The following is a 14,918-nucleotide window of genomic DNA, read 5'->3' on the forward strand; positions in this document are numbered from 1 at the left end:
CGGTTTCCGAGATATACTCACTTTAAAAATTGTTGATCTTCTGACAAATGTCGCTGGATCTTGCAAACCGTTGGTCCAATCGCTTTTCCACTTTACAGTTCTTGATAGAACTCGTCGAGTACTATAAGAAACGCTACTCAGAACTACTCGGTACTCTCAAAAAAATTTTCAAAGATTTCTACTATTTTTTTTAAACTTTATTATTCTTCAAAAATGTTTTTTAGGTATCAAGAACTCTAGGTATTCACAAAATACTTGTGTTAAGCTGATCAGAACTATGCGACCTTGAATTTCGTTAAAAAGTTAGCACCCCATTTTTAAAAAATTATTAAAAAATTATTATTAAGCGCATATGTCATTAAAAATCATAGAGAACTCTTCGTATCGTCAAAAAGAAGCAGAAATTATCATCAGAACTATTGTATCTAAAAATTAAATCTTCAAAAATTTTTAATTTTTTTTTTAATATTCGAAAATTTTTTTTACATATTAGGAACTCTAGGCAATCGCAAATTGAAGCTATTAAGCCGCTCAGAACTATTCCACCTGGAAATTCGATAAAAAGTTAGCATCCCATTTTTAAAAAATGTAAAAAAAATGTTTATTGAGCGGAACTCTTGTTATTAACTATAGGGAACTTTTCGTTTCGTCAAAAGGAAGTGGGAACTCTAATCAGAACTCCTGAGTACTATAGTTGGGGTGCTAACTTAACATACCCACATTTATTATATATAATCAAATAATTTTGTTATTATTACTGATTTTATATTTTTATATTAATAGGCCGTTTTTTTATGCTCGAACAACGCACCATTAGTAAGAAAGAAAATTTTAGATATTTTTTTACTTTTGCTCCCTTTTTTAGTAGTTTAACTGTTTCAGGCAAACAATTATTTATTACATAGTTATATGCAGTTATTTTAGTACATACTGCCGATTGTTTTTATGAAGAACATACTAATAATTTATGTTTATACTTACTGCTCGTTTATTGGATCCCTTATTGCCTTTTTGTTATATAATAATTTTCTGGAATTTTGTTAACTTTTTTCGCATCTTAAGATGTTTCAATCATACTTAATGTACTTTCAGAGTACAGGATTATACAATTTCTTATATATACAAAATATTTATTTTCATCTTTTCATTTCGTCTATCGTTGTCATTAACATTGTTAATAAACACAGAATCTCGTTTATTATTAACCAAATTAACTTTCTTTGTCATTATCTCTACTATTAAATTTGTAGACATAACTTATAGAAGAAAATTTGAACATTAAAAAATTCCCAATATTTGCCTTCTTGAGCTACGAAGTTAAAAACGAGAAAATTGTTAAGAAATACATAACAAATTTTTCTATAAATTATATCCACAAACAAATAACTTAATAATTTTTTTAAAACGATGAACGTATTGGTTTAACACAGATCGAACTACAGTAAACAAAAAATGGTAATAAATTAAAACATTATAATGGTAACAGCTAACTTTAAATTTTTATTAATCTATAGACAGAAAAATAAATCTACAATATATTTCGTTATATTTTCATATCCAACATCAACTTGTCGATTTTTGTTCTTTTCATTTGTAATTATTACGCAATAAGATTACTTTTATAGATTTATCATGAAAAATCGCTCAAAATTTTTATTACATAACAATGATTTTTAAACCTAATTTTGTCAATTTCATAATCCAACACAATCGCTCTCTTTTGCTTTTAACCACGAATTAGTTGAGCGATGAAATAGTGGTAAAATAAGAGAAAGTTCCTTGCAGCACCTTAAAATTCAAACTGGCTATAACTATTTCTACTGTACTATAAATATTGTAAGATCATTCTTACCGAAGCATAATTCTGCAACGACATCACGTACACATTACCAGCCGTTAATGTACAAGGCACAATACATCTGTAAAGTAATATACTCAATAACTGTGTCGTTCTTCGTGACGTTTTATACCACAGCATATTGTATCTAAAAATAATTAATTCAATGTATAATATTTTATTTCTATAATCAATTATTTTTTATTATCTATTGAAGCATTTAAAATTTGAAGAGAACATGAAATAGATAAGAAATAAAATGTTTTTGTAGGACGCTACAAATTATATCAAGAAATGAACACAGGAAAAGTTTATTCTCTTTTGAATCTTATGCTTCGTAAAGAAAGAAATTTCAGGTACTTTTCCCTGAAAATCTATGTGTTGTTTTTGCTACATCGCGTGAATAACTTTGGTACGATATATTTACGCTTTATGAAATAAATCTGTGCTATGGTCCATTATTTCTTGGCCGGGATAACTCAAAATGAAAAGGTGTATGAAGCCACCTATTAAAATTCCTATATATATAAGCATCTCTGTTTTTCTATTATTTTTCAACAAAGTAAGTATCTGTAAAATATAATTAAATTACAGATTGATTGGAAGAAGTATGAGACGATTTTTAATCGATGTGCATCGTCGTGAATGTCTATCATCGCGCGCTTACTTGAATTCCGATGAGACTCATACCGATGAAATTCATCATGATTATCGTAAGCGAATACATTTTGAATATAGATTCCACTAAATTGACATATCTAAAAAATATACGAACAGATACATTGATACAAAATGATACAAAACACTTTACATTTTACAATATAGGGTAAGACTGTCCAAGAGTGCGCACTTTTTCTTTGAGACTATATAATCTATATAAGGATTTCAGTTCGGACAGTAAAATGCTTAGATTATTCTTTACACTTTAAACTAAAAGTTCATCAAGTATCAATGTAATATTATGACTCGTTTTTATAGGAGATTAATTGTACTAAGAAAAGAAAAATGCGAATTCTTGAGCAAGTGTCTTCTCAAGAGTTCGCATTAGTTCGTGATTTTTTTGCTTTAAATATGACTATATAAAAATTTTTACAGATATTAAGTAAATATATCACTATAAATACGAAACAGAACATGCATGCACGTAATACAAATAGTACGGATTCACTAAGCAACGATAGATTTAATGTAGAAATCGATCAATTGATCCTTGAAAAATATAGAAAGAAAATGATCAAAATCACAAAATTTAAAATATCTCCTTTATCGCTGAAACAATCACAATAATTTTTTATACACAGATCAGCAAAAAGGCACATTCTATGTGAAATACAGTTCTTACGATTAAATAGTTTCGTCGTAAAGCTCAGTAGGAATTTTTGAACAATGCGCACTTTTAGGCGGTCTTATTCTACGGAAAAAATTCAAAACTCACTCAAGGCTCAGTTGATGTTTCCATAAGAGACGTATCATTTCGCGATAGATAATGTCATCATTATTCGACTCGCACTTATTGTAAATTACCTTTACGTCCTTAACGAGAGCACTTTTTTTTAAATTTATCAAGGTCAGATTTTCTAGTCGATGCCTTTGAAATACGATCAAAATTTTATCTACGGTACACGAAGAGACAAACAAAACTTTTCTTTTATATTAACATAGGGCTCCAGGTAATTCCTGTTTTTCTGTTTTAAATCCTAAATTGTAACTCGGGTCCTAATCAAAATTTTTAACAACTGATTAGTGAATAAAAAGTTACTTTTTTCAAAACTCTAATCAGAGACGTTTAAAAAAAAGATAAAAGAATTAAAAGTAAAAATAAAAAAAATAAATAATCCCTCCCTTTTTAATTGAACTAATAAGTGATTTTATAATATATACATTTTTTAATAGAATATTGTTGATATAATTATTTGAGTGAACTGTGATAATTATTAGGGATGCACTGGATATCCGGAAAATATTATGAATTAACCAGAGATTAGGTACAAGTAAATGAGCGCGCGACGGTCCTGAACGCCACATAGATCAGAGCGCCCGCATTTAATAACTTCAAATTGCTCTCCTGCAAAAATTACTTGTCAGAGACACAATTTTGCAAACGAAAGAAGTTGTTAGTATAAAGTATCACGTCTTGTACTTCGCGGGCGCGAATTTTGAAACACTCTGTATATGATTGTGCTAAATTTTGTCCCTAAGTACAAATTACAATCTAAAAATGTTGATTATCCGAGTTGTAAAGAATTTAAATCGGAAAAGGATGTAAGAGTCACCTGGACTTAATGAGTTAAATTAAATCTTTTCAGAAAATAAGTACTGTAGGTACAATACCCAATAGCTGCGAACAGAGCACACGCGTGCTGCGTGAGTGATATGTAACTTGTATCGTTTAGTACCATTGCGGTGACAGCCATTATAATCGTAATGTATGTATGGACTAATACAGGATAGTAATATATCTCTCTGTCGAAGCTATAATCGACATTGAACAGGTAGATGTAAGAGCGCGATGTATTGAGAGGTACAAGGAAATCCAATATAGGCACCGTTAGTGGAGCCATTATGTAAATGGACATCAACAAATAAATTATAACTGCAACTCATATTATTACCATAATGTAAAAATTCATCAATGAATAAGAGAGAGCAATTAAGTTGCATTTCTTAAATCAAATACTATACAAGTGCAATTCACGATCACGCAAACAGTGAGAATAATATATGTTACAGGATAACCCAGAATAACTTAGGTGTCCCTGAAAAGACGTATTCCTGATTTAATTCTAAGATTTTTTCTTTACGAAAATTTTATCTAAAGCTTACTTTTCAAATTAAAAGAAGAAGTAGTTAGATAGAGGAAACGGGCAGGAGTGCGGCGCTCACGGGCGCTTTTTACGCGCGCGGCGTGCAACTCGTGATACACTATTTCTTCTTGTAATTGAAAAAATAACTTAAGTTTTAGACAAAATTTTCGTAAAAGAAAAATCTTAAAATTAAGAGTTGTTATAATAAGAGTAACGAGTCCACAGTGTTAGAAGTAAAAAAAAAACACGTGTAAATGATTCATTACAGGTGTAACTTAACGACATTTTTCTTCCTAAGAGAGTACGCTCGTGCATAATTTTTATCTCCAAGGAATGCGTAAAAATGTGCCAGTGATAGTCGATTAGCGAAAACAGATGTTCTATCTGTGGAATAATAAACAAAACGAAGGATAGAATTTATGTATATCCAACGATTTTTTAATGAGTTAAGTGAGAAGTCCCACCTCATGAAATCTTACGTTTTTATTTTTGATGATTATGAGGAAGAGTTTAACGTGAGCGCCGGATGCAAGCACAAAAATGAGTAAGGATTCACAGTCCTCGGTTAGGTTCCTCCATACTTCCAAAAATTTTATAAACTGAAAATCGGCGATAATAATTGCAAACACCTTTGCGCATCTCTAACGTTCCACCTACCTACAGAACAAAATTAATGAGCCAATATATATGAGTATTGTCGACAAAAATAATTTTAGACGCGATAAAACAATTTCACAAATAGTAACGTTAAGAAATATAATGACATTTATTTTGTTTTATTAAATTTACTAGATATCGACAATACTCATACATATTGGCTCATTTACTTCTTCCAATAAGCTATTTACTTATTTCAATCTACGCTCCTTAGATTGTTTTTGCTTTCTGTTATACTCTCCCTTTACATCCCATATTATTTCCATTAGGGGTTTTAATATAAGTAAAATTTAATATAGAAAAAATACATATGTATATTACATATACATTTAAATCGTTTATATATAAATATTTAACATATTTTCGATATCTTGAAAAATTTGGAAGACTACTTCACGAAATGCTGTAAGCTTCTTCAATCACGTTTTTTAACCGCGTTTTAACGCCATGTATATGCATGCTAATCATCTCTTTCACTTTCTCTTTCTCTCTCTCTCTCTCCTTTTCTGACATACAAATTTGTTTATCCCGACGTGGGTTTTTACAAGGTTACATACTATTATAAAACATACTATTATAAAAAAATGATAGAAATTTACCTCAAGAAAACCGATGCTGCCAACAAACATTGAAAATATGGCCGGCAATATTGTCTTCTCGAATATACTTTGCGTCGGCCAAGCACCGAGTTTCGACATGATGATCTTGTTAATACCGTAATAATATTCCACAGCCGACTGCGTCTCTCCAACTGGATTTCGCATCGCGAACGTCGAGTCTTCCTCAAAAGATCCAGCTGATATTTTCCGAACAGTGCTCCCTATATTCAGACGCTGTATTGTACGTATCCGATAATAACGTACTATGTCTACGTTGCCAACCATGCGCTGCTTCATTTCCTATTCATCATTATTGGAGAGAAGAAAGAGACGTCGCAGAAATTGCACTTTGCGAAACGTCAATCACCGCGGTGACACACGCGATATTTATCCACATATCTCCCATTCGTAACTCACGTTACATTGGGAGTATTATGTTATTTTCTTTTCTTTTCTTGCAATACCGTATAATTTTTTATGTGTATAGTGTCACATAGATAAGTACAGGATAAACGTGACAGGAAAATCGAGCGATACGAAGAATCACGCGATATAAGCGAAACAAATTATATACCGAGGGGTTTGCGTAACAGAAATAGATGCATATTGTCAAAAAATTTAACTGATATATAATTTATTTTCAATTATTGAGTGTTATTATAACTTAATGATTTTTGCAGTTTAATGTTCATGTCAAGAGACATAATTGTGTCACGCGTTGAGTGTACACGCAAGGTGTACGGCGAAGCAGACAATATACCTACACAATATATTAAAAAAAGTGCTTTTACTTTTCGTCTACGTGCCATACGAACCGAGATATTGCAACGCAAAACACGAAACGGTAATTTTACTTCAATTATGATACGTGATCATCGTTCAGAAAATGTTGTCCTTTTCAGATGTTAGACTACTATATCAGTACGCGTTGTTCCGTAAGATTAACTGAAATCAAGAATCTTATTAAAGAAAAGTTCTAAATAAATTAAGAATAAATTTTCCATTCAGAAAGAAAATAATTCAATATCTGCTTCTTAAAAAAAAAATCTAAATGATGTGATGAAAAATCTGCAGTAGAAAAGAAGAACGCGGTGATTATAAAATATACAAACTACACAATTAAATGATTTTCTCTTTATAAATATGTTGTACTTGTAAGAGTGAATAGTCAAGATTATATATATCAATTTATTGCTATCAAATGTGTCAATTTTTGAAATAATATCATCTTCACTTAAGATGACTAGAAAAATAAACACCTAATTATTAAAAAATAAAATAAAGTAACGTTTTTTTACATAAAATCATATATGTCTTGTAAAATATTCCAATATAAATATTATTTATGATTATTTATAATTTTTTGTTTATATCCAATGTATAATTCCATAGTACACGCAATCTTTAAGCAGTAAACGGATTGACCAATCATAGTAAAGATCATAAGGCCATAACGTAAACAGTAATTATATTGATTTTACAGCTTACGTTTTATTACATATGTTTTTTCGTATGACACAGCCTTAATAATAAACATACGAATCTATCTTTGTATTACATTTTGTTTAATTTAATCCGTAATTAATTTAATTAGTATAATTGTTTAAAGCAAAATTTCTCTTGTTTCTGTATGTTAAATAATATAAAAAATAATAATTCTACGTCAATGAAATAAATAATACAAAATATTGTTTGATAAATTAATCGATTTAGAAAGTCACATATTAGTCCAATTTTACTATTTAATAAATATACAATAAACCATCAATTTTGATTTTAGTTATACGTCTAGATTCAATATCTACATAAATTAACTGTCGATTTAAATTATAAATATAAAATATGTTTGTACATATTACATATGTTTGTGTATGTACAACAAAAATGTTGATTCAAAATGCAAATATTAATATTCTACTAATGTATCAAGTCATATAATTCAAAAATATGTTCAGAAGATATTAGAATGACGATTATACCCTGGTACAAAATGTATTATACATATGTAAAAATTGCAACAGACTTTATTATGATAAATCAAATTGACGTATTCTGAATAATTTCTTTTCCTCATTGTATAAGTTTTATTATTGGAGTAGAAATAAAACAGACAACATCAAATATATAAAAACTTACTTCATTAATTGAATATCACACATGCATTGTCAAAACCTAGTCCCACCTGAGAGAGCTTTGGCATTGATTAAAAAGAAAATATTATTTCTCCAATCTGTCAAGAATGCTTCTCCAGTTTGCTAGGCACTTTTTTTGGAACAATACTTTTTTGACATTACATAGGAAACAACAATATACATTAAATGCTTATAATTAAACTTTGATAATTAATTCGAATATTAACTTGAGCCTTTTGAATATCGTTTCCAAAACTTTTTCACATCATCGTGGCCAGCTTTGGTAACCACCATGGTCCTTTTTCTACAAAATAAAGAATATATTTTGTTATTAAACATAACATTTGTTGTGAAATTTTTCTCTTAGCAATATTATACACGTAATAGATATTTTATAAAGTATTTGTATTTTAAAATAATGATTACCTTTCACTTTGCCAAATTAATACTCCGGTTGAAACCGCATGATCTCTAAGAACTTCAAAGTCAGTTTGTGAAAGAAATTGACTATATAGAACACCTTCACTGAACACAAATCTATTTCTTTCATTCTCCCATAGTTTAATTTGATCTACAATTGTAGGCGGTAATATAGGTGGTCCTGCCTCTATCATTTTACTATGTGCATGTTGCTGCAAATAGCTGTTGATATAAAATAATATGTTTACATAAAATAATATGTACAACATTTTTGTACTTGACTATTTAAGTTCTTAACATAATACATACCCTACTATTTGAGAAGCAGTTATTCCACTTTTCAATGCTTGTCTTACCGAATCTCTTGTTAATATTGAAACAACTAAATTTGGAAACCTAGACAAAATAGTATAATTGTTTAATTTTTTATTTTGTACAAAATATGTTTTATATCATGTACATATAACGCATTTACCTATACAACATTTCACAGAAAAGTCCAAGCAATGCAACTTGTAAGTTTGAATTCGTATAAGCATAAACTCGATAATTTGTTTCCACAACTATATACCCTTCCTTGTCTATATCTCTGGTTAAAGGTTTAGTTTCACCAGTAGCGATGTTTAATGCTAATCGAGTCGGATAAAATCTTGCAACATAAATTAACGAAAATGTTAGTTGATTTGAATTATTTGCAAATAACATGTATTATGCTTTATTTGTATATCTACCTTCCTGCTTTGCGTTTTCGTTGATATACAAGCCCGAATTCTCTTAAATGTTGTAAAAATGTTAAGAGCCCTTCGGACATGCCTTCGGTACTATAATCTTTACCAAGAGTGGAAAAATTTAATTGAAACAGAAAGGTAAGACACTCTACCAAATCAAGACCACGTGCTTCAATTGTGTCAAGATATTGTAAAATAAAATACCATACCTATTTAACAATTAAATACATATAGTATGTATATATGACAAAGAAAATATTTCTGACAGAAAACTAATAATTACCTGTGAAGCTGTGTCTAAAAGCAGAAACTGAAAACCAGCTTGCGTTATAATTGGGCTTCCATCAGCTTCATCTCTCTTCATTAAACCAGCATGTAAAAGAATCCTTACAGCATCGGCAGATATGCCTATTGTAATATTTTAAGGTATTAGATATTTTAAATATTTGTAATTTGTATTATAAATTTTATATACAAAATATGATTGAATTACAAAGTAATGCAAAACAAGAGTGTATCTCAGTAACAAATTGTGATTATATTCACATGTTTTTACATTAGTTTTGTCAATTTTGCACTGCACTAGATTACACAATTTACAACACATGCTCTTGGCTACTTGAGTAGCAGCAGTGTACACTAATTTAGAACTGTTTTCATTGACAGAGTTCTCATATTTAAGATTGTCTTAAGTACAGTCTTAAGATATTAGAACCATATTATCAGCTTAAAATGATCTTAAGAAGAGGTATGTTTTAAAAAATCTTACCCTCCTGCTGCTGAGAACCAACCATGTAATGTAAGACACACTCCCACCTTTCCAATGCATAAGAATCCAGAAAGGCCACGTCTCGCGGCTTACTGTCGATTTCCAGCTGATTCGACATGGTCCAAGGCTTGCCACCACCCAGCAGTACAATTTTTAAGTTCTTCTTGAAGGTATTGTTCAAGATCCAGCCCGGTAGTCCACCAGGTATGGATGCTTCCTTCCACACATACAGCTCATTCAAGATTTGTACCACCTTCTGATGCTCCTCGAAATAGAGCTTGGAACACCAGGATGCTATAACTGCCTGTGGTACTGGTTGCTCAACAAACACCAGTCTCATAACATAATGCTTAGCAATGACAGGTAATTCACGGAATACAGCTAAGCATATAGGAGGCTTGTGATACAGTTTATTCAAAGTGTCGGAGCTACGAGATTTTAAATATTCCTGTAGATTTGTACACTGTAGGCTGTTCGGCCGTAACAGGTTCTTGCCAGTTACCGAACTAGACATGTTACTGATATTACGTCTCAGGGTCTCAGGTCTATTTTGTATTCGATCCTTCGAACATTTTACTTCACATAATACTATTTATCACAGAACTTCTTTGTCATTACACGCCGCAGCTTCCATCGGTCACATAATCACATTTACGCCGGAATAAATACACAGAAAACACTTGTGAAAAAAGCGACATATAAAGAAAAGTAAGTAGAGGAGAGACCGGCTTCAATGACGCGTAGTGTCCTCTATTGCACGTGAGTGTAGTAACGTTGAGGAAAGATAAATAAATCTCGGGGTAATAAACAAATCGTCATTACCGACCGCGTATCTTTTATCGATCAATACTTTTATAATAACTTATCATCAATGGTAACGTTAGTCATAATAACTTTCACTCAATTGGTCGCTAATCAAACAAGGCTATAACGTTTATGTCATAAATTGCGTAAACGTCAACATTTCTTGCGTATGAATTGATATGAACCGTCTCGATGACGTATAGCGACTTTCTATTGCATAAGAACAACTTCAATTAACTCGACCTGTTTAATTTAATCGATGCGATTATTAAGTACTTTTACTTTAGCAAATAAAATAGGATCTATTCTTGTGTATTTCATTAATAATAATTAAAAAATTTTTTTTGTTGTTTAATACATTAAAGTATAGATTAGAAAAACGAATTAGCATTATTGATAAATTAATCACAATTTGATTAAAGTCTAATGTCTGGTTCCAAGAATTAAAAAATATTAAGAGTTAATAATAAAAGTTTGATCGAAGTGTCGCTCCATTTTGACAAATTAATGTAGATTAAATTTATAATCTTGATTTATAATAGTTTACCTTTTCCTAAGAATTAAAAAAAATCTCAATTAATCTACATTGTAAAAATATACATGATATAAGAGTAATACTTCGATCAGAACAGCAATTACTGTAATTTTTTTAAATATTTATAAACATTCTAGGAATATTTTACACCTATAGAAAATTTAATTGGTTCAACGAATAGAATAAAATTGCCTATTGCAAAATTTTTAATTTAATTGCGTATAATTGGTGGCTCCTATAATTTGATTTTTTTTCTGTACGTATGTGTTAAATAATGAAATATTAATTATATTCTACTTGTATTAGTAAAATAGTGTAGGTATTGCTTGATAAGTTAATTACTGATTAAATTAATTAGAGTTTGATTCAAGCTACCCTGAGAACTCGTCATCATAGTATTTCATTATACAGCGAAAATTATATGTTATACATTATGTGAATAAATATTAATCTTATCAAACTCACGTACGATCAGTTAAAAGCTTTAGCGCCAATAAATATATATTTAATTCGAGACGTTAGTTATATGTGTGTATACATATACATATATATATGTACAATATATATTTATATATACATGTAATTCTCCGCATTCCAAATCACGCCATCAAGATGCAATCTTGCATTATTTAAAACATGCATTATTACAATTACAAATAATATTTTCTACAAATATTTGCATGATTTGTGTATCGATATCTCAGCAAATATTCAGAATAACAATATATTGTACCTCCCTCCCCAATTAATATTATAATTTTCTACTTAACAATAATATAACTATTACGTACGTTTATTGTACTTGTATTGTGTTGAGTAAGTAATTACAGTATTATAACTAATGTGTCGCTGTTGGTGTTTACGTTCCACCGAGGTACATTTCAACCTCCATATCCAGTCCCGTTTGTGGCTGAAAACATCAACGGAATCTGAAACTGATGGTCTCGTACTCCTAGTTCATATTCGTCACCCCGGTTTCACAGTCAATGACTTCGCCGTTCGCGTTACGACGTTGGAGAACGGCGGAGGACGATGTCGTGCTTCGAGTGTACTATCCTTCGTCGAGAATGGAAGAGAGAGGATCAGAGAAAGAGTAAGAGCAGATAGAGAGAGAGAGAGAGAAGGGAGAAAGAAAGAGAAAGAGAGAGAGAGCTTTTCCTACGTGAACGCTCGCAACGACGAATGTATGCGCGTATCGGGAAGAGGAGAGAAAAGAAAGAAGCAAAAGAGTAAAAGAGAGGGACATGTGCGAGCTATTCCTGTACGCAACCGAGTCGCAAGCGGCATAATAACGCCATGTTGCTGCTGCTTAGCACAGTGAACTCTCTCGACGCGAACGAGTAAATTTTCATAGTGAGATGTGTCTACGCGATATCGAATGATCGAAATGTTCCTCTGATATTCGTGGACATTTCTTTCTTCTCCACAGATTTGAGATTTCTTATACTCGGTTCCACAGATTATAACTTTAATCTCGTCTTCATTTGCTCTTTATCTCTTTCTAAGTCTAAGAATAAGAAAAAGATAAAGAATTGATTGAACCAAAATTAAAATTAATCTTGCATTTGTGAAATCGGACCTTAATCCTTCGGAGTTGACAGATCTCTATTGGATCTACTCAATTATAAATCTCTTTGTCAAAAATGTCAACTGATTCAATCTTTTTTTATGTTATATCTGGATATTTGGATTATTCTTATTAAAATTAATATACTCTTCTCTCTTGTTAGCTATATAGTTATTTATTCTCTTTTTATTCGGATTTATATAAATTTTTGCAGTTTTCAATTTTTGTTATTTTAAGTTTTTTAAATTAATTGGTGCGTTTTAAGTTTCTCTTAATTATAGAATAAAGTAGATGGAACTTAGAGACCAATTACTATATTAGTAATAATTATCTTGAGATAGATAATCTTACTTATACTCGAATATACTTTATATTCGGAAGAGATTGATTTAGGATATTTAAATATATAGGAGATATACGTATTTGTCGATGCTATCAAAAAGTGCCATTAGGCAATACATATGTAGGTATACAATTGACTCGACAAAAGCGATACAGTCAGCTCTAAATGTTATTATTACGATATCCGCTACGTATATATCATATTATCACGTTTCTCAGAATATCGTGGGAGAGACGTTAAGTTTACGACCTGCAATCAAAAGCCGACTCTTTTCCCCAACTAAAGTGGCAAAAATCAAAGTGAGGATAACTTTTCAATTATAAAAATTGTCCGAATCACACAAATCATACAAGTCTAATAAAATTCCAATTATTTTTCCAAGCTCTTGAATAAATTAATTTGAACCATCGTTATTTTCGATATTTTTGGTAATAACAATTATATAAGTCATTTTGTGAAAAAAAAAAAAAAATTGGATTCTTTTCTATCGAAAGAATCCAAAATAGAAAGCTTTTCTGCAGTTATTACGCGTTGCTCTTCTTATAATTATATATTTCTAGTAAACAATATATTATACTGTTGGAAATAATTTTATCGAAATATAAAAGCATGATAATTGATGATGAAAACATTGCTTTTAATTAAAATAATATATATATAGCAGTTGATATATCGAAATCCAAATGAATTCGGATGATCGTTGTACCGAATTCTCTCCATGAAGGTAAAAGAATCTATTGAGGCGCGCTTTTGGAAATGTTCTGCGCTGCGGCTAAGTAAGCATATATACGCAGCACAGTTCTCCACAATTCTGTCTCTAGGCGCACTCGGCGAGTTCTCACTCCCTCTTTCACTCCTCCGGATAGTGTCGTCGTTCCCCCTCTACCGTAAGGGCTTTTGTATATCGCCTCTCTGTCTCCAGCACTTCCTGTGTTCCGCCAACACGTTCACCTGTCTACCGTCACCTGCCTCCGTGCGGTTACCTAGGTGCGTACACCGCGTGTGTGCCCCGCCGGCGCGGTGTGCGATATCCCGAGGGACCTTTTAGTTTTACCTAGTGCGCGGTGGGGTCGTCGTCGCATGCACTGCACTTCGCACGTACGTATAGGTATACGCGCGGTAATGCGACCGCACGCGATTGTGCAGTCGACTTTACGCTGTCGCGCGACCGCGAACGCACGCGAGCGAGTCGCTCCCTCGTGTCGTTCCGATAAGCAGGGACATTCGCCGGACGAGGGCCGGGTGCGATAGATAGATCCATAGGTTCGACGAACTCCGGGCGACGCGCGACACGTCTCGCGCGCGGCTATTTCGTAAGAAACGAAGCTCCGATCTCGTCGCATCAGTAGTGCGTTGAATCTGCCGCTCCGAATCTATATACCGTATAGATATAATCGAGAGGGGGAAAGAGAGAGAACAGCATCGCGATTATACAATACTCGATTGAACATTCTTCCGATTCATTCACGTCGTCCCGATTCATTGATTCTATCGGGACTGTGCATTTTGATACTTTGACAGAAAGTTCGAAATCAAGACAAGTCTAAGGGGAAAATTGAGAGGTAAACTTGTTTCTAACCAAGGGTGATTGTAGGGAAGCCTTGGAGGCAAGTTCAAGGTATGCCAATCCGGTGGAAACTTCGTCATTACGCTTGACGGTTCGCGCGATACCGCACCTGTCGACGCTATTGAACTGTTGAAGAGCCAGTGGTGTTCGTCCAAC

At 31.9% G+C, this 14,918-nt stretch overlaps 1 protein-coding gene across 1 annotated transcript; it reads right to left on the bottom strand.

The window, feature by feature from the left end:
- Positions 1-8,251: 8,251 nt before the first annotated feature.
- On the bottom strand, positions 8,252-10,609 carry mrn (general transcription factor IIH subunit 4 marionette). The gene is made up of 7 exons (XM_018549488.1): positions 9,947-10,609; positions 9,461-9,585; positions 9,181-9,386; positions 8,925-9,098; positions 8,759-8,845; positions 8,456-8,671; positions 8,252-8,333 (listed from the first exon to the last, which is right to left on the bottom strand). Exons 1-7 carry the CDS (start codon positions 10,458-10,460, stop codon positions 8,252-8,254), a joined length of 1,404 nt encoding a protein of 467 aa, XP_018404990.1. The 5' UTR covers positions 10,461-10,609.
- Between the last annotated feature and the right edge of the window lie 4,309 nt (positions 10,610-14,918).

This window comes from Cyphomyrmex costatus, unplaced genomic scaffold (assembly GCF_001594065.2).
Source record: "Cyphomyrmex costatus isolate MS0001 unplaced genomic scaffold, Ccosl1.0 scaffold826, whole genome shotgun sequence".
NCBI classification, from domain to species: Eukaryota; Metazoa; Arthropoda; class Insecta; order Hymenoptera; family Formicidae; genus Cyphomyrmex; species Cyphomyrmex costatus.